General features: G+C 35.3%; 1 protein-coding gene across 3 annotated transcripts in view; it reads left to right on the top strand.

The window, feature by feature from the left end:
* Window positions 1–21,247, top strand: part of CFAP47 (cilia and flagella associated protein 47) — a 281,915-nt gene that overhangs the window by 62,125 nt on the left and 198,543 nt on the right. For all 3 annotated transcript variants that reach the window (XM_064646845.1, XM_064646846.1, XM_064646844.1), the window contains exons 33-35: window positions 613–808; window positions 15,809–15,906; window positions 16,528–16,644. In XM_064646845.1, the coding sequence (XP_064502915.1) occupies window positions 613–808; window positions 15,809–15,906; window positions 16,528–16,644 (411 nt within the window). The remainder of the gene's footprint in view (window positions 1–612; window positions 809–15,808; window positions 15,907–16,527; window positions 16,645–21,247) is intronic.

The following is a 21,247-nucleotide window of genomic DNA, read 5'->3' as shown; positions in this document are numbered from 1 at the left end:
TATTTTATTTCTCTCTATCAGAGAAGGAAAAAGGAAGAGTGAGAACATTATAGTTTTCATAGTTCTAATACTTTAACAGTGAACTAACATGTTCCTGCTAGGAAATGTTATGTTAGTACAGTCTGTATTTTGTAGAATATGACAGACTTGGTGCTCTGACCACTTTCTTGGGGAGCCTGTTCCAGTGACCGACCACCACTGAGTGCAGAACTTTTCCTGATATCCAAACTGAACATGCAGCTTCATTCCCTTTCCTTGTGTCCTGTCACTGGTCACCAGAGAGAGGAGATCAGCCCCTTTGCCTCTGCTGCTCCCCTTGAGGAACATGTAGACTGTGATGAGATCACTCTTCAGCCCTTTCCAAGCTGAACAAACCAAGTGATCTCAGCTGCTTCTCTTACATCTTGCCCTGCAGACATTTCACACCTTGGTGTTGGGTAACGGTTGTGTGGATGCTAATGTGTAAACTCTTTAACCTTTTCTGTATTAGAAAGGCTTTTGTTTTTTTGAATTTGATGCTTATTTTTAATCCTTCCACTTGAAACTCTTTTTACAATTCATGCTTTAAAACACGTTTTTATCATTTCAGGTTGTTTGTTTTTATCATTTCAGGTGTTTGTTCTTCGACGTGTTTCTTCCCATAGCAAAACTGACCCATCCAGCTTGGAAAGCACGGAGAACATGCCAAGAATAAAACCAGAACCTTTATCCAGTAATATATATTCTTCATATGAACGAAAAATCCTCACCTGGTTGAATAACAATTATGAGACAAATCGACAAAATGTGTGGAAAGATTGTCAAAAAGGTGAGAATTCTTTCACTATGCTCTTCCTTCTAACACTCCTTTTGTAGACTTTTACAGTTGTTATTCATTGAGATACATAACAACTTATCATCGACAGTATGTTTTGGGGATAAGTCATTGCCTGCCCATTTGTATTTCTTTTCCTTGTATTTCTGTGTTCCAAGAACAGCATCTTTTGACCAGCACTGTTTATGATAGACCTTCTGTGTTGTTTGTGATCTTACCGTTTTTAACTAGGCATAAAGGGTGAAGTGTTGTGAACCTTTTCACTTTCTTCTTTCTAATTTCTGACATTAACTGACATTAACTAACAGTAATTACTTTATCCTAATTTTTCTGTTTATACTCACACAGAGTTGTTAGTATTTGTGCTTATAGTGGTGTGTTTGAGAGCTAGCTTTTCAGAATTTTTAGAATTTTTGTGTGTCCTTTATTCCAATGACATTTAGCAAGGTAATAGAGACTAAGGTTCCAGATTATAAATCTTGTCCTACTTGCAAGAGCAATTTGACTCTCATGATTGCTTGGATAAGGTTAGATAAAATGATCTTTTTCATTTAAGACTGATCTAGCCATTTGTGGTATTCAAATCTGATAAAACTGTTCAACCTCTAGTAATTATTACTTCCTTTTCCTTGTATGATTTTCCCCTTTTACTTCTTGACCCTAACTTCATTGCCTTTTTCAGCATTACTTTGAATGGGTAGTGAACCCCTAGAAAGGCCAGTCTGATGTTGAGCAGGGAAGGCCTCCAGAATGGCTCATAAGCCACGTACAGAAAAGGTTTTCTAGTGTTATTTTTACCTTGAGTGATTTCTGACCTGTCTGAATTATGGATAATCTATTTGCATATCATCTTCCAGAAGTCTCACTTGGGCATATGCTTTGAATATCCCTCTGCTTCTCTTCCTTTACTGTATAGAAGCAAATTAAACTGGATATTCTCAAATGTGTTGAATAATTCTGCTGATAAGGTTGAAAGGTCAGTCTATACCCCTGCATCCAACAGAAATGGATTTCTAGCTGTCAGCTCCTAGCTTGATTCTGCTCTTATGATTAACTCAGGGAGCTTCCTAGCTAAAGTAACATGCCCTACAGTAGGTATTTGCCATGTATTATTTTTTGTTTTCTGTGTCTAATGGAGCTGTCTCACAGATGCAAGCACTCTACTCTGCTGGGTGTTATCTGAGTCCTGTGTGTATAGGTGACAACTTGCAGAGAGAATGGCTATATCTGGCCAGTGTTGTGGCTCCTCATAAATGCTGCATGGATGTATTCCTCATCCCAACTGTCTCCCCTCTTTATTGTGGGCTTCAGTAATACAGATGTGGAGGCATGGCTGACCTTGTTCTGGTCTGTGGGAACTCATGGGGAAGAATGTAAATGTCCAAATGCATCTTATTTAGCATTAAAATTTTAATTGAGTTTATAATCTCTAAAGATGAGAGGAGTGCACCTAAACCCTTAAGTCCAGATCTAGTGGACACTACTGGACCAAAAAGCTCCAAATGTCCAAGTGGAATATGTACAAATAATGCATTTTAAGGAGTGAATTATTGCAAGTGTTTTTTAGAGGATGTAGTTATGTAACAAATTACAATATTAAAATGAGTATTTTTAATAAGTCATCCTATGATTGTCAGCAATTGTAAAGTAGGGTGGTTTTTTGCAATTATTTAGTTCTAAAGGCTTCTGAAAATTGGCACCCAAAGAGAACAATTTAATTACAATATTAGAGTTCTCAGAAAATTTGATAAATCATTCTGATCGTGCCGATAACTCAATAGGTTGATGCATTCATTTGTGCAGATGTGGTTGTAGCTTTGACTCTAGGTTACAGGTGAAAATGAATTTTGTGGTTACTGCCAGAGGACATTTATCTGCATTACAGTTATCTCTTACAATTTCACTTAATTATAATTTACTGCTTTCAGAGAAGTGCAAGATTGGAAGGAGGAGACTATATATGTTTCTCTGTGTGGGAAATTAGAGATACTGCCTTGCTATATTAACTTCTTTATAGGTTTTTTGGTTCATGAGTTCTATATTCTGTTTGCTGTAGGGCACACAGGAACAGCTTGGTGTATGCACATAAGCATGCCCTTTTATTTTGCTTTTGTTTCCATTTCTCTCACAAAACTGCATAAATGAGCATTGCTGAAGATCTAATAACCAAAAAAGAGAAAAGTCTGAAAAAATTGTAAATTCATAGTATGGCTGTTATACCTTTGCATTACCAAAGTTCTTAGCTGATCTTTTGTTCTGTTCCACAGATGACTTGCCTCAATATGTCTCTGAATCCTCTGTTTTAACCTTCACTTTCCTCTTACTTGCTTTGCTTTTATTGCCTCAGAATGAATTGGTGTCTGCTGCTGTGCTGCTCTTTTGGCTAAATGGGGCAGAGAATCTGATGGCAAAGGGCACAGGAAAGACTTGAGATACTCAATGCCTTCTTTACCTTAGTCTTTACTGGCAAGGCTGTCACTGAGCAATTCCAGGCCCCCTAGGTGAATGGGAAGATCTGGAACAGGGAAGACTTAGCCTTGGTAGAGTAGGATTACATTAGCAAACACTTAAACAAACTGGACAAACACAAGTCCAAAGGACCCAATAGGATGCACCAACAAGTGCTGAGGGAGCTGGCCAATGTCATTTTGGGGCCATGCTCAGTGACCTTGGAAAGGTCAGGACAATCGGGGGGAAAGTTTGGGAGAGGTTTGGAAGAAATGTCTTTCCTATCTGAAGGAAGGAGAATCTGGGAAGTTAGAGGCCAGTCAACCACGTTTTATTTCTTGGGATGGAGTAAACAATCTTTGGAAACATTGCCAAACACACAAAGTATAAAAACCTTCTTGTGAGTCATCACCATAAATTTACAAAGGCAATTTAATTTACAAATCATGCTTGATTAACCTGATTGCCTTTCATGATGACATGACCAGCTCAGTGGACAGGTGGAAAGCAGTGGATGGTTTTATCTCAACTTTAGCATGGTTTTAACATTCTCATAAAAAAAATGATGAAGTGCAGGCTAGTTAAGAGGCCAGTGAGTTGGAATGAAATTAGGCTGAACTGCCAGGCTTAAAGGATTATGGTCAGTGAGTGGCACAAAGTCTGGCTGAGGATTGGTGACCAGTGATGTCCCTCAGGGTCATTAGACTGAATTTGTTGTTTAAGCTCATACGCTGCAGAAGGGCTTATGTATCTTAGCAGATTTAATGTCCTGATATACTATTGGTCCTTTAAGTTTTATGATAAGGTTAATCATCAAATTTATACTCAGATATTGTGACAATTTTAAGTTACATTAGCTTTAAATTAAGCTTAAACAGGCTTTTTCAGAGGAAGTTAAAAGTGTCATAAGGCAAAATGTCAGTCAGAGTATAGTAAGTGTTCGTACAACTCAACTGAAAATCCCAAATATCCTCAGTTTTGTATTTTTGTTGTTATTTGCTTAATATCACTACTTTTAAGAGAAGGATTGGGTTGTTGGTTTTTTTTAAAATTCTTACTGCAGTGCAGATCAGAGAGCAATTACCACTTTTTCTTAATATTTATGTGCCTGCATATTACTATCCAAAGACTCTGCTTTGAATACTTAGCCCCGACTAACAATATGTCTTCACCATGGATCTACTTTCAACTCAAACCAGTCTGTTGGGTGATCAATTCTCACTAAATAAAGATCTATCCAGGCCACATTTCTCTGTCTTTCCTCTGATATCTTGGCTACTTAAAGTGAAATGTGACAGTGAGACAAGCCTAAGCTACTGCAGTGCAGAGAGGTTTCAAATATACGTCTTTATTACTTCCTTCTAAAGTTGAAGATAATCATGACATTCATCAGAACTGTTCTCTTGCAAGAATTAAGATCTCAATAGCTTAGAGAGAACATTAGCAAGGAGTTTACTATCTCCATATCTTCTCTCCTTACTGCTACTGAAAAATAATTACATTTTAAAAGCACCTATGTTTTGTAAGGGCAGGCTTGTAATATGTCTTATTGACCACAAACTGGAAAGGAATGTTGAAACTTTAGTCCAAATACCATAAAACTTCAGAATGCAGCTTTGCTTATTGTGCCGAGACTTTAATGATACATGAAATGTAAGATTCAGTGCCCACTTAAGGCATTATATTGGCAATAGTAATGATAGCAGAGGAAGCATTAGTTATTTGAGTGTAATAAATATTCAGGTTACCTTCTACTGTTCCTTATCTTCACATTTTTTTTCAACATTACTCTCTGAAAGACTGACTACTAATAGCACGAGAAAGTAAGAGACAGGAAAAACTCTTAAAAAGTTACTAGAGTATTGGAATGCTGTAATTCAAATCCTGTACTCCCTAAACAGTAGGAAACTTTGCAGATTAGTGAATTAAGTGGCCACCTGAGAAGCTGTATGTCTCTTCCTTATTAATTATGATTCTTACCATGGTGAAAAAGTTAAATTATGTTTTGGGAAATAAGGGATGAATGTATCCCAGGAAGATTTTGAAAAGAATAGATAATTCTATGTTTAATATAAAATTGTTAGAGAATATGACAGCTATTAAATTGAACAATACCTGAACAGTCAACCTACATCTGGGATGCAAAAGCTGTCTCCAGTGTAGATACATCTTCACTTTACTGGAAAATCTACTTGGAATGAAAATTCTACCTCAGAGGGAAGAGAAATTCTAATCCAGGGCCAGTATAGGTGTACCTGACGATATTAGGCATAGTGGTGTCTCTCAAGAGTCTTATTTTCAATAAGGACGGTTTTGGTTTGGATGCATTTTATTCACTTCACTGCCAGTGGTTTTTATTTTTATTTTTTCCTCATTTTGATGTCGATTCAGTATGGTACCTGCAGGTAAAAGGCTGAGGAAGGAAATATTTTAGTAAGATTACATATCTTGACAAAATTGTATGAGAATTAAGTAGAATTCTTGTTTTAAAATGGATTCTGTAGAACTTTTATTTAAGGTTGTTTCTAGCATAGCAGTTAAGAAGTACACTTTTTGCTGTGTTTTAATGAATTTGTCTTCCTCTGTTCTCTGTTCTCTCTCCCTTCTTTCCGCAGTTTTTAGGAAGGATATTTATGGAATCCATTGAGTTTTGCTTCTCAATTTGATAGTTCTTAGAGTCAGTTGAGAAACGAGAGCTAAAGAATACTTTTTGTCTTTGAAGAGTAGAAAGGAAGAATCTTGTGTAATCTCATGTAAGATTTTTTCAGTTGAAATCAGTGCAAAACAGGCTTTTACGAATTAATGAATATTGCTTTTTACACAAGTAATAAAAAGGTGAATTAAAGAAGGGGAAGTGACTGTCTAATGAACTACTATCATGATTATCAAAAGTCTGACTTCCAACAAAATATCACAAGAGAACATTGTTCTTGAGTGATAAATCCTTAAAAATATTTCCTGAAATACAAATTAGCGAAGTTTTAAACCATTTTTCTGTGTTATATTTCATGATTTCCACAGTAGAGCATAAGGATGAAGCATAATATGGAAATATGAAGTCCAATAAGTTAGCTTTTCAGTCTTGCTTGCTTTTCTTTTTTGACTGCTCCACGTTTAAGAATTGCATCGTAATTTGTACCCTATAGCTGAAAAACCCACAGGATCATATCAGGATTTTATTTAATAAAAAAGGGGAAAATAATTGTTTTTTGAGTTTAAAGTTCATACACCGTTGAGAAATAATCAAAACTGCATGTTTCATTTAACTTTTTATATTTTGGAGTAGTATAAAAAAGCCATTTTGTACAATTGATACTGTCTGGCATTATGACCCTTCAGGGAAATAAAAGTGTGAAGAAAGATAGTTCTCAGAGTCCTATATTGAAAACATTCCAAGTGTTCTTCTTTGGAAAGCTGTTAAAAAGATCTTAAAAAAAATTGAAGCCTAAACTCTTAGGCCTCCATATATTTGTATATATGTTTGTATGTACATATATGCATACATGTATATGTGTGTGTATGTGTAGACATGTATGCTTATATATAAAGCTGTATATAAGTATATATATGTATGCTGACCCTCAAAAACCTAAATGATCTAAGTATAAATAATAAGACAACATCTTAGGAAGAAATTTTATCCTTACTTGCAATATATTATGAAATGCCCAGACAGCTCTTCTGCTTTCAGTCAAACAAGGTTGTGTTTGCAGTGTTTCCTAACTGGGTTAAATAAGTGTTCTAATTATTTGTGTAATTAATGCTACTTACTTCTGCAGTGCATGCCAAATATGAAGGTTAAATCTGGTATAGGTGGGGTTTTAGTAATACCACCTCAGGTGTTTTGTGAGGAGAAAACTTTTCAGACTATGAGGTTTGAGGAAGATTCTGTTAATTCATTGTAAGTATCACACAATGAAATGTGTTGAGAGCTGTATTTAACTATTTTTACAAAAGATGATGATGCAGGCACTGTAATATTCATTGTGAAGCCAGTATGGAAACCAGGTCTGCTGTAATGAATCACTGTGATTTACTGCATTTTAAATCAAAGTGATCTATAAGTGAAATGCCATGATATGACATCACACCCTAAAGGGAAAGGGACCTCCCAAGATTCATAAATGCCATTAAAAAAAAGTAGTCTTGAAGGTGACATTTTAATCTAGAGGTTTTCAGTACCATTCAGTGATTTTAAAGCTAGTTCTCTTTACAAATGGAAACTTTCTGTTGAGAAGCAACAAAATGGTGACTGATATAAGATAGCACTGTTCTTATGTGAAGCATAAAAACCTAAGAAATTTCTCAATTTAAGATATTGTTTGGGATAAGAATCAATGAAAATAAAACAGCATAGGGAGCAAAAGACTATTGGAAAAATTTTTTAGGAGCAGGAAGATAAATGTTCGTGCCTCAGGGTAAAAACATTCTGCAACAGATGGGAATAAATGAGACATATCCTCAGTGTCTCTGTTTTTCTGTCATTGCCCCGTGTGGTGCTTCTTGAACTTTTCTGCTTAGAATTATTATGAATTGACAGTGGTATTAAATCAATCTGTCCCTGATATTTCAGGAGTTCTTGGAAGAATAATTATCAGTGTTGATGAGCAAAAGTCATAGCATCCTGCCTGATGTAAGAACTGTAATTTGCCTTTTGTCTCTAATAAAAGATTTCTTGTTTTCCGTTTTAAGAAAAATGTAGCCACACATTCCATATGTTCTAAAGGCAGATACATTAACTTTGTTAGTCTTAAATAAATTTTAGATAATAAATAAAAGCCTTTTAAAAAAGTATTAAAAGACATATTTTCTCTCATCTTTCTCCTGCTTTTGTATACTTCAGTACCATCATTTCAAACCTTGTGCTGGTTCTAATGTTAGCACTTACAGGAAAGGTTATTGATACATATTTCTTTTGTAAATGTCTGCATTATTCAGTACCAGATTTAAGCACTTGGAGCAGGACTATGGGTGTTATTATAGCTATAGATTTGTTTCACCTCCAGAGATTTTCAGATTCCAGAGCAAGAATTTGTTATATAACATTATAAACCGTTATTACTGAAGTAGCTTATATTAAAAGAACATACTGTGATAATTTAAAAGTCTGTCTGGCTTAATATTCTGCCTCCAATAGAAGTTATTTAGAGATGAGTAACAGTTAAAATGTACGGAAATACTTTATACGTATCCTGATTTGAAACTCAAGACTGTTTCAGATGGAGGTGGTATTTCTGTAAGGTTCTACTAGATTTTCATTCTGTGAATCTCTTTAATTGTATTTTCAACCTGTGCAGACTTCTAGTATCATACTATTTTGAAGCAGTAAGTAGATTTAATCTCTCTCTTGTGTGTAAAATATTTTGTTTTGAGCTTGCTGCTTAATTCTGTAATTGCGTGCTTTCTTTGTTAAATAGCTCAGTGGAATACACAAATTTGTTGGCAATGTCTAGTTCCTATTCTGTGTCATGCCTACTTATATAGACTGCTGTCATATTGCCATTCAATTGTTAGTAACTCAGTCTAATTTATCAATTTCTTATAAAGACCCATTTCATACCTTTAATCATTAAAGGCCATCAGCTTCAAGATTCTTACGTCAATGTATTGGGTTGGTTTGAAAACTTTTATAGAATGTTAGCCTAACTCTATATATTTTTTAGTCTGTTTTTCAGTAACTCAGAATTTGAAAAAAATTGCTTGTGGCTATGTAACAGAAGATTTATCCTTGGCATTTCTTGTGCCTCCTTAGACATATATCAGTTGATTTTGCAACTGATAGTAAGAATTTAACTTTTTTATTGCTTGTGAAAACAGCAGAACAGCTTCACAAGAAATACAGTACTTTATTTAAAGATTTATTGCTATTCTTACTTTTTTATATAAAATAGCTCTTAAACATAGTAAATCGAGCTAAATCTGATCCTTTAAGAGTTTTAAAACTTGGTATAAGACAATTTTTTTTCCTCTGGTCTTCTTATCCACATAATACCAATACATCATACTTCTGCTTATCCAGATAATACCAATGTATCATACTTCTGCATTACAACTTCTTTTCCTTTCCTGATGGAATTTTTGTTTTAAGACTAAGGGTAATTTTATGTGGTCATTTGCTTGTCGTGGAGAAGTTGTTTAAGTGTCTGTCAGAAAGATCATGTTTTTTTTTTTTTTTTTTTGGTGGGACTGATGCTAAAGAATATTTCCTCTATGTGTTTGGAATGAGATTGGGTATAATTTCTTCGTGGTTTTCAGAAGAGGGGGAAACAGTTTTAAATATTTAATTTTAATTGTTAGCAGTGGGATGTGTCGACCACTTTGAAACAGTGAAATGTTTAACTGCATAACCATTGGGAAAAATGACTTCAGAGATTGCTGGGAACACTTGATCCAATTAGTAATTTTTTTGGGTCTTTCTTTGAATACTAACACTACCATCACTCTTCAAAGAGATACTTTTTTACTAACTTAGTTTACTGCTTACGTCAGGAAGCCAGTGAGCATCCTGATGGATCAGTTAATAAAAGTGAAACTGTGAAAAATCCCAGAGGGTAGGAAATGAAGAATGAGAAAATTAATAATCTGCTTTATTCTCATGTACAAAGACTAAACTGAATATACCTCTAGATTACTGGATGGGTATTTGGCTAGGCTGTTAAAAAAAACCTCTGAAAAAGGAGATTCCATGGTCCAATTTAGGCGATATCTGCCAAAAGTTCCCGCTCATTTCTATTTGAAAGAGTTTCCTCTTGTCTAACATAACCCAAAATTTTCTCTACTAGTGCTTAAGTCTGCCCTTTCCCTTCTAAAATATGATGTGCAATGAATCTACTTTGCTTTTCTAGTAACTTTACAAATATTTGCAGATTGATATTTTCTGCTTCAGTTTCTCCCTCTGTCCCTTCTTGGTAGAACATTGCCATTCTTTCAGTCTTTCTGTCTACTCAGCTCTGTTTTCTTCTGGTAAACTCTCTTAAGTAATCCATCTGTTTCTTGAAGTTTGGTGCCCACTACTGGGTTTGATACCAGGTGAGACTTTACTAGAACTGAACAGAAGGGAAAGGATTAGTCTATGTGCTTGTGATACAACTGTCCTGTTTATGCATCTTAGCAAAATATTTGCTTTTTCTGTAACATAGGAGATTTACTGTTTCCTCTGGATTCTCTTTTACAGAACTTCCCTCTATCCAATTTTCCATCTAGTATTTGTGTAATGAATTATTCTTAATTAAGTGTAGTATGCTGAAAGCATCATTATTGGATTTCATCCCATTTGTTTCAGATCATTACTCCAGTTGTTAAAGATCTTAAATTATAGTCCTTTCCTCATGAGTACTTGTAACTAGTTTTTCTTCCCAAAGACAATTCTTTAACCAGCTTGATATTATTTCCAGACTGGAGTACGGTACTTTTATGCAGTTTTCCAAATTGCACATGAAAATATCGGAGAGTATGCAATCTAGGACCTTTTTTGTGGATGGCTGATAGGGTTGCTGTTTTTGAGTGGTTTATGCTCCACCTGACAGTACCTTTTTCCTAGACTACATTTCATTGCTTCTTTATGAGATAGAATGGAATAAAAACCTTAATGAAGGTGAATGTATAGTATTTTTCCTTGATCCATTGAATCATCTACATGTGAAATAAATAGACCAAATTTTACCTAGAGGAGTTTATGATAACTTGCTAGCTATTCTGTCAGCAAACAGGTGGTTTGTCATTTTTGTGTAAATTGTTATAGACATTCTCTAGATTATCCCCATTTAGACAATAATTTTCTTATCTTGCAATAAAATTGTGAGGCTTCAAATCTAATCATACGAATGTAAAAACATTTTTTTTGTTTTTGTGAAAAATAAGAGATTATGGAAAAAAACAGAAAAGCATTGCAAAATGCTGTAGCCATTCTACTGGTTCAGCAGGATAAGACCAAATTCAATCCAAAGAATGACTATGAAGATAGTTTGCTCTTTTCATTCTCTTTGTGGGCAAAGAGAGTGAAAACATTCCCACATAAATTTTGGTTTTGACAAATCTGATTTTTCTACATTCAGGATGAATTAGGAGTGACACTATGTATTAAGTAATTGATGTAAAATGTGTTGCAGGGACTTTTTAAAGGCCATATTTAAAACAAAAATAAATGGATCTGACCTTTTAAAATAAATGAAAATAAAAAAAAAAAAAAAAAAGAGGAGATGACTAATTAGACTGCCATGGCAAAACATTGCTGCTTCTATCTGGAAATGAGTTTGTTTATTCTTTCTGTCTTTCTTTCTAACGTGAACAACAAAAGCAGTGTGTCTTCAAAGGTTGGTTTAACCTGTCACAAGAAAGATGAGGACAATGCTGTTATGCTTGGTTACTAAATGTATGCAGTATGATACTATAACTAGTTTAAAAAAGAGTTTCCTATTCAAAAAAAAATACACACAGGAATTTAGTCCAAAATCACTGAATTGACTATGAATGTTGCTTCACTCATCACTGAGTGAAATGAAATGAACTGAAATGAAACTACTCTCATTTTAGATCACTCACCTCAAGGCCCCTTGCAGTATATTTTTAGGTTTCCATAGCCATAGTAAATGTTGCACTCGTGCACATTGGTTGTGCACAATGATTGCACATTCCCTCCAAGTTAAGCCTGCTTGGTTATTGTTTTTTATGATGAATTTTCACCTATTGTCACGGTGTGACAGAGAACAAAACGTGGGTGATTGGGTCAGGATACTGGGGTTTATCATAGAACCAGCTCACCCTGTTTGATAGTTTCGCACACTCAGTTGCTTTGCACAGCGCTCTGTTCACAGGGCCTCGAATTCCCTCTGTGCCAGGGAGGACAATTCTGCTCTGAGAACATCAGGAAAAAGTCATGTCAGTTCATACTGTGCTGCTGCTCACAGACACCAGTCTAGTGTCACTCTCCACATCCATTGGCATCTCTCTGAATCTTTCTATCTTCCCACTTCTTCAGGATCTTTCCCACTTCCAACGTCTTTCCTCCAATTATGAACATCTTCACCTTCTTTCCAGTCCCCTGTTGTCTCTTCGAGACCACTGATTCTTTTTGGGAATGCTTCTTTTTGGCCTCTTTCTTTTCTTAAGTCCAAGTCCCCAGATTTCCCAATCTTAATAGTTTATGTGCAGAGCACAGTTTGTGATCAACCTGAGGCTTCTGTCTCACTCCTCTTCGTTAATGGGAGAACTCAGAATGTGGCATTTTACTCTTGGTGTTATCAAAATTTGCAACCAGTCCCTATGGGAGGCAGCTAGCAAGTAGCAGGAATCTGTCTCAGAAGTCAGAAGTTAAATTTTAGACAATTTCCTCTCCTGTTCCCCAACCACACAGTTATCTGTTACCTCTTAGAGTTTGTGTTTTAATCTATTTTGGGCCTACAACACCCATCAGTCAGGTTTTCATCATGACATTGGCCGAGAATCTTTAAGATCCACTAGTAATTTTTTTTTTTTCCAGAAGTCCCAATATAAGTGAAATTCAATTTATTTACATGCCCAGGGGAAAATGAGGTATCCTGAGTAATACTTCTGATTTCCATTGTTTATTTCTACAAAAATTGACTAATTATATTTAAAAACTTAATTACTGTAGAGTGGTTAGCTGGCAGATGTTCTGCTAGATTTGGTGTAATTAGGAAAAATACATTATGTTTTCTGACTAATTTATTCACAAGCATTTGAGATAAGTAGGTTGATTGATAGCAGAAGGATTAACTGAAAAACAACAAAAATGCTTATAGAAGTATTTAATTAGTTAAAATGGGAAAATATTCCACCTCATGGGATTTTTTCTTTATGCTCCAACTTACGTAGATTGTAAAGCTGTAGTTCAATAAATGCTTTTTGAACAATAGTGCCACCATGTTTCATTTCCAGTGGCACATTTACGTGCCTGTATTGCAAACTGGATTGAGTGATCCAGACTAAAAATTAAGGAAAATTTCTTTTTAAGCCAGCATTATTCCCACACCCATTTTGCTGGCACACAGACAATTCAATCAACATGAAAGAAAGGATTTGAAGACACAGGAAACTACACAGGGACTATGTGCAGTGTCCCTGCCTGTGATGGGAGTTGGAACCAGAGGATCTTTAAGGTCCCTTCCAACCCAAACCCTTCTGTGATTCTGTGATACTAAGGACAACTGGTATTGCTTAAATGTGCTCTTGTAATATTCCCACCAGAAGACTAAAGGCAGCAAGTTTAAAGTAAAAGTCGAATAAACAGTAAATTTTATTTTTTGTTCAAATCATATGATTTAGTGATTTCCATAACCAGACTGAGCAAATCAATCTAGATGACTAACCATAAATAAAATTCAATACTGGACTTTATAAAGTAGAAGTAGCTAATTTTAGACAGTTAAAAATAAAAGTGTGTAGATGGTGATTTATTAAAAATACCGATATTGTGTGCTGAGAGTCTGAATTCTATTAATAAAAAAAAGAAGACAGTTTATTGATTTTTGATAGGTACCAAAGATGATCAATAAAATGATGGATTTATATTAGAAAGACTGACTTTTTAGGAACAAAGTAAGCTTTTAAAAATGTATTTTGCTATTTTTAAAGTATTTTTTTTGCAGTGACTGCATCAAATACTTTAGAAATAAGTGTAAGCAGATTACCAAAGAGGTGGGACGAAATTAATATCTCCTACTGTAGATATTTCTAAAATAGAGGTCTGAATTTAGTTAAAATTAGTACTGTTCCAATTTAGATGTTGAGGCCCATATTTACTATAATCAGTTCCTGTCACAGGTAATGTGGAGATGCTATATATCCTGTCAGACTTAATCTTTTGTGCCTTCCAATCTGGAATTATCAAGGATCCCTAACCTGTCAGTTTTCTGCTTGAAAAAAAGTTGTTTCAGTTGAACAATAAGGAAAAGAATACTTTGAAAAAGTGAAATTTTAATACATGTTGTAATTTTGGTTTGAAAACTTATAGAAAATGAAATAGTAATTCAAATATTCTTTTAAATACCTTTATTTTAATGAGCATACATTTAATGAATATTTGGAATAATATTTAAATTTACTCACAGCTTGAACATAAAAAAATAAGGGATTTTGGACCAAACCTAAACATCACCACACTGAAGAAGTGGCAGACTAAAATCATTACTAATATCACAGATTTAAGCTCAGATGGATTTACATACCTTTGTTGCTAAGCTTGTGTAGCATCTGTTCCTGTTTCTTCTTGCTAAAGCTGTATGAATATGCTGAAGTATCTACAAAGAGTTGATGAGAAGTGATAGATATTTTAAGTTTTTTAGATACTGAGTCATCTGTAGTCTATAATGTCTATTCTTGTGTTGAGTAATGAAAGATAGATTTTGCTTAGAATATGGTACAGGACTTTGTTGTAGGCTGAACTAATTTTTTAAAAAAGTGTAATAGTGAAGTGAAACCTGTATAATTGGTCCTATATGAGAAAGCATGATCCCAGTCTATCTGAAAACCTTGCCAGTGGCTGAAGTCAAAAGTATTTCCTGAATTTGGGAGCTTGGACCTGAGACAGTAATGGAAACACAAAAACCTGAGTAATAGGTGTCTTTGTAATAGCAGTTGGAAGAAACTGCAAATAATGCAACAGAAAAGGCATGACTCAGTACTTGAGAGTTTGTGACCAGATTGTTCTCCTTAAAAAAGATCATCTTCTATGTGTTCATTCTTCAAAACCAGCATATTGTCTAGAGAGGAAAGTACTGGTATTTGGGCATAGACTGATTTAAAGTACTTAGTTACTGGTATGTCAGTAACTTTTTATACTTCAGATTGAGTGTTTTCAAGTAACTGTTTTCTTCCTGTGATTTATTAGGATTCTTAAGGACAAAGTGTTGTTTAAATGCTGTGTTAAATACTTAAGATATGGATGCTCCAAATGAGAAATTATGAATAAACTATATCTATTTTCTTAATAATCAGTTTTGTTTCAATAAACACATTAGAAATATAAAAAATTATCTAACCTTGTGAGGAGTTGGCCTTTACAACAGTTGTAAAAGTGGTGATCTATGCTGCAGGAATTAACCCTTGGGTTTCATTTATATTGCATTTGTCCCACATAGTTTAATATTATCTTAAAGAATATCAATAACCTTTTCCTTTTTGTGTACTTAAAGGTTGCAGCTTTAAAGGATTCCTTCCTATTTTCATGAGTTTCAGTAACCCTATTAATATTAGGCCTTTAAAAATAAAAGGTTTACATGTTTAGGTTCCTAACCTATGAGGTTAAGTTTAGCTTACTTGCTTTCCATTCTGCTGTGATGAATACTCTTACAGGCTGTAGCAGAGTGTATGAATAATAGTTGCAATATTCTAGGTGAGATTTTTCATGTTTTCAGCCATGGCTCTGGAATAAAAAAATGTCTGGAAAATTCTGTATGTTAATGGATGTCTCCTTTTTCTGTTCTTTCCTCTACTCAGTGATTTCAAATAGTTATCATATCTATGTAGAAAAAAATTAAGCCTCTTGGAGAGAAGTGTCTCATTAATCTTGCTTTGTTTCACAATCAGGTGGAGTACCACCAAGGAGATGGATAGTAAATTTTGACCAAGATCTTCTAGATGGTCTGGTATTGGCAGCACAGGTGGCAGCTTATTGTCCGTTTTTGGTAAGGAATTTTCTTAATATTGTGCAAGTTTTATACAGTTCTTCAGTGTCAGTGGCCTTGTTCAGGCCTGATTTTCCTTTGCAATGTTCAGGAATACATTCAGTGCAGGCAGCTCAGGATGCAGCTGCAGGTCAAGCTCTGGGTGGCCCAGGGTTTCCTTTGTTTGGGGTCCCTCCTCAGAGGCACCAGCTCGAGCTGTTATTCTGCTGTTGCACCAAGATTAAACTGTTTTAAGGATCCAGGTGTCTTGTCTGAGTGTGTGAGTGTGGGGGAGTGTAGGGAGTCAAGTAGGGCACCTCTCAGCTCACAGGAGCCACCGCTGCGATGGGCCTTCGGTCCCTGCTCAGGTGACTCCCAGAGGGGCTCCTGAGTGGTCAGACAGGGAAGTTTCCTTAACAGCAACTCTTGGCCTATAGTATTTTTAAAAAGAAAAAAAAAAAACTACAAAATTTAGCAACTCACGGGGGATTATTTCAGTGTTAATTTTTAACTGGGTATATTCTTAACATTGAATTTCAGTTTAAAATTTAGATTTTATGGGTTGCTGAAGGTCTGAAAATACAAAATCAGTAACTTTGCTTAGTGGAAGATTAAGAGTTTTGATTTTTCTGTCTTCTTTAGATTTCTACTCACTTTGTAAGGATGTATACTAATCCAAGAACTTATCAACAGTTTCTGCACAACTGTTTGATACTTGTGAAGGCTATGCATGCTGTCAATCTGAATACAGACATAAAGGTAAATGATTTTATGCTAGCAGCTCTTATATAGGTTGATATTTTTATTTTTACTTTTTTTATAGTAGTATTGTACATCAAATTAAGGTGAGATTTTATTGAAACAGTTTTGTTCCATGATGTGCTACTTTATGAGGAAAACCAATATACTGCTTTATGTAAGTACACTTAATTACAAGTAATTTCTGTAATTCCTTGCTTTGTATAATAGCACATATGCAACTAGCTGAACATTGGATTAATTCAGTTCAGATTTTAGCATCATAAATCACACAATGAAAACCCAAGTGGAATTCATTATTGACATGAGAAGACAATTTAGAAAAATATATTTAAGAACAAGCATCATGCACTTCAACATAAAGAGAAGTGGTGAAAGAAGTTTTATGAATGTCTGGTGACACGTGCATCTATCTAATCATGAAGGCCTGGGAGTGTTCTGTCCCAGGTTTGATGCAGTCAGAAGTCAGGAGCTTTGGACTGCTGGTGAGAGTAACACTCTTAAGTCATTAGCTTCTGATGTCCTTTTTTGGGATAATTTTTATATATTTAGTAGATGTGCTTTACATCTGTCTTTTTTATTGACCTATGCTTCCAAATTTCTAGACATGGGGACGTTTACCTATGTTAGGTATTACTTCTTTGTTCATTGTCTCCAAACCCAGTTTTCTTTTGCTTCTAGTCTGCATTTCTCTATCCATTTCTTGTCTGTCTGTGAGTCAGTTATATCTGGTAGTTCTGGTAGTACCCTGTGAAGATAAAAGTAAAACAAATCAGTCACAGAGCTCTGAACATTAATTAAATTAATTAATGTTTTAATTAATGAATTAAAAAAAGTTGCTGTCACAGCTAATCCAAATAAAGCAGAGCTCTACAAGATGGCCAGCAAGCCTTCAGACAGAGAAGGTTTGTCAAACCCCAGTGCTGAGGCTCTGTAAATTCAGGACAAAGCTGTAAATTCAGGACAAAGCTCATGGCCTCTTATAGCAGTGGCCAGGCTGCATTACGGGTTTCCATGGGGATTCATGATCTGATCTTTCATTTGCTGGTTGTGTGTGTTAGTTACCAAACTATTACTTGTTTAAATTATCAAATTCCCTCTTATTTTCTTTTTCTGCTTTGCTTGCTGAGTCATTAAAAATCCTTTGCCTAACAAAAGTAGTGAAAACTTGCTTCAGATCACATCATTCTCTTAAGAATTTGCAGAATGATGCTGCTTCCATCACGAGCAAAGTGAACATCAGGTACTATGGTGGGCTGGGATGGGTATGGAGTATATTGGGCTGGCTGGACAGCAGCAGATACAGTCAAACAGACATAATATTTGAAAGTGTATGAGGAAACTTTCCAAAGGAATTGATAGCATTAGGAATCACAGCTGTGATGTGGGCAAAGTAGTATAAAAAGAAACTCAATTTATTTTTTTTTTAATCCTTTCCATTCGATTTTATTATTATTATAGGGAAAAATTGATCCTGCTGTTTGCAGTTGTATCAGCTACTGTCTTGTTCTCACCTCTTGATACAGATAATGATGTTATAATTGGCTTTGCTATGACAAGCCAAACCAAGAAAATCTACTGTTTCATATACTTGTGACTGAAAGGAAACATAATCTGGGTATAACCCTCAAAACAAAGGCATGTTTTGCCTTGGCTTTTATTAAGAAGAACTGGCAGCTTGGCACGTGAAGGCGAAGTTTGTTTGGTGGATATACAAAAGATGTTAAACACATTAGATATGTAAGCAGAATTCTAGGATGGTCTCCTTATGCATGTAGCATGTTTTAAGACTAAAATGTCTATATTGCTGCAGTATTATTAGTTCAGCATATTTTTTAGATATTGGTGTTTTTATAGGTGGGAAAATCCACCTCTGTACAGACTAGGAGTTTAAACAAAGCTATATAATCAGTCAACACTAGGAAAAGGAACAGATCTTGGGCATTCGAGGTCTGCATTTTAATTCTAAGGGTACATTTTACATAGATGTACTAGAATTCTTATATGCTTTTCTAAGATTACTGTAGAAATTTCTGAATGATCTTTTCTTCAACAATAAAAGCAGCAAAATTAAAAATACATTAAAATTAAAAATCCTGTTGCTGAACTGTCCCAATCTGAGATTTTTGTGATAGTCTTGTCTCTTAAATTTAACAGGGTAAAATGTTCCCTCCAGTAGCATTGGCTAAGTTCTTGAGTCAGGCAGTCACTGCTTCTGAACTCTCAGGACAGCTTTGCATTAATTAATATGAGGATAGTGGTGATAACACAAGCTGAGACACTATTAAATCTGGAACAGGTGGCACTTTTAATCACTCTAAAAATATAAGATTCTGTAATAATAAAGAAATTTAACTGTCTGGAAGTCTTCAGCTCCAAAATCCCCTTAAGAATTAAGATATAGATTTAAGATGGAGAACTTTGAGCAGGAAATTCTTTGTTTCCACTTTCTAATCATGATTGACAATTCAACTCTGGAGTATTAGTGGCGTCTTTCTATGTTTTTTTATTTGTATTTGATATTTTTAAGTTCTAAAATGCTTTGATTTGAAGAATATCCAGTTGAAAGTCCAAAATAAAGTGTTGCAAGGTAGGATGGTGAATAACAGCGACATGAAGGGAATATATGTGACAAGGAATGGTAATTTACTGGCAGTCACTTAATGTTTTAGTTGTATTTTTGTTGTCATCATCTTCTAAAGATGATTAACACATTTTTTGTCTTAAGTTTCCTACACTTCAGTAAGGAGCCATTAACTTGATGAATATGGCAATGTCTTGAAAAAAGTAACTTTAAGGAAAATGATTTCTTTCTTAATTCTTAGTTATTCAGCTAAAATTTGTATGATAACGCAAATACACAGATGGAAATCTGTCTATCCACCAATCTATAATGTAAATGCATATACCTTTATTTTCCAGAGAAAGTAATCTAATATTGATGTGTGGTCTTAAATTCAGAAAACAGAAGAGAGAAAAAAAGTAAAAATCACTGCTATTTGTTAGAGTAGAAATTGTCTTCTTATATCATTCCTAGGGTATTCAGTAAAAACACTTGAAGAGGATTGTAATGGACAGAATCTTCCTAAGCTTGCATATAAAAGTGGATGCACTGGATAAAGAACATTTGACTGGAATTCAGTTTTATTGATAGTATGGTGGAAAGCATTTGACACTGTCCCACTCAACATCCTTTTCTCTAAAATGCAAAAACGTGGATTTGACACGTGGTCCACTTGGTGGATAAGGATGGTTACACTCAAACAGCTGCAGTCAATGGCTCAATGCCTGCATGGAAACCAGCCATGAGAGGTGTCCCTCAGGGATCTGTACTGGGACAAGTCTTATTTATTATCTTTGTTGGGGACATGGTCAGTGGAATGGAATGCACCCAGCGAGTTTTTGGATGACAGCAGGCTGAGTGGTGGTGTTGATACTTTAGAAGGAAGGGGTGTCATACAGAGGAACCTTGACAGACTAAAGAGGTGGTTCTGTATGAACCTCATGAAGTTCAACAAGGCCAAATATAAGGTCCTGCATCTGAGTCAGGGCAATCCCAAACATGGATACAGGCCAGGCAATAAGTAGATTGAGAGGGACCCTGTGGAGAAGGAATTTGGGGTATGGATGGATGAAAAACTCAATGCCCTGCTACGTCCACTCGCAGACCAGAAAGGCAATCACATCCTGGGCTGCATCAAAAGTAGTGTGGGCAGCAGGGCCAGGGAGGGGATTCTGTCCCTCTGCTTCTGGGACTGCACCTGAAGTGCTGCAGCCAGCTCTGGGGCCTCCAACGTGGGAAAGACATGGGCTTTTTCAAGCAGGTCCAGAGGAGGCCATGAAGATGGTCAGAGGGCTGGAGCACCTCCCCTGTGGAGACAGGCTGAGAGCACTGGAGTTGTTCAGCCTGGAGAAGAGAAGGCTCTGGTGAGACCTTATAGCACCTTCCAGTGCCTAAAGGGGATTACAGGAAAGCTGGAGAAGGATTTGGATGGGACAAAGGGGAATGGCTTTAAAAAGAGAGTAGGCTTTTTCATATTTTGAGCAACTTTGTTATGGATAAAATTTAAGGCATTAGTCTGTTGAACTTTATTAATTGCTGTTGTTTACTGACACACCTTTTAAAGTATATACTATTTATAGACTGTGAATTTTCTCATGAATGTTGTTAAGAAGTACACTATGTTTTTTATTTTTCTTTTATTTTTAAATTTAGTTCCTCGAGTAGTAGATGAATGTCACAAAGGCAGTTTTATGAATTTGGCACAGGATAAAATATAATAATATTTTCTAAGGGAATAAATTCTGATCTAAGTGGAAATGAGTAGAAAGAAGTGGGTGGCAAAAGAAAGTTAGACTTGAACAGATAATCTACTTGGCATCTTTGCTATCTTAAATGAAAATGCAGGAAAAGTGAACAGTAGAGATGTAAAACCACAGCTATGTTGGAATAACTTGTTAACATTCAATAGCCATTACTGAGATAAGTGAATGAAAAAAATCAGAATATTTTTCAGACTTCAGATTTAAAGTTTTTGCAGGGAAGAAGCTTTTTTACTTTGCATAGTAAATGCATCCTAAAGTTTGAATCTTAAAAAACAGT

The sequence above is a fragment of the Pseudopipra pipra genome, chromosome 2 (genome assembly GCF_036250125.1).
Source record: "Pseudopipra pipra isolate bDixPip1 chromosome 2, bDixPip1.hap1, whole genome shotgun sequence".
NCBI classification, from domain to species: domain Eukaryota; kingdom Metazoa; phylum Chordata; class Aves; order Passeriformes; family Pipridae; genus Pseudopipra; species Pseudopipra pipra.
This window is presented reverse-complemented; position numbering and strand designations above follow the sequence as displayed.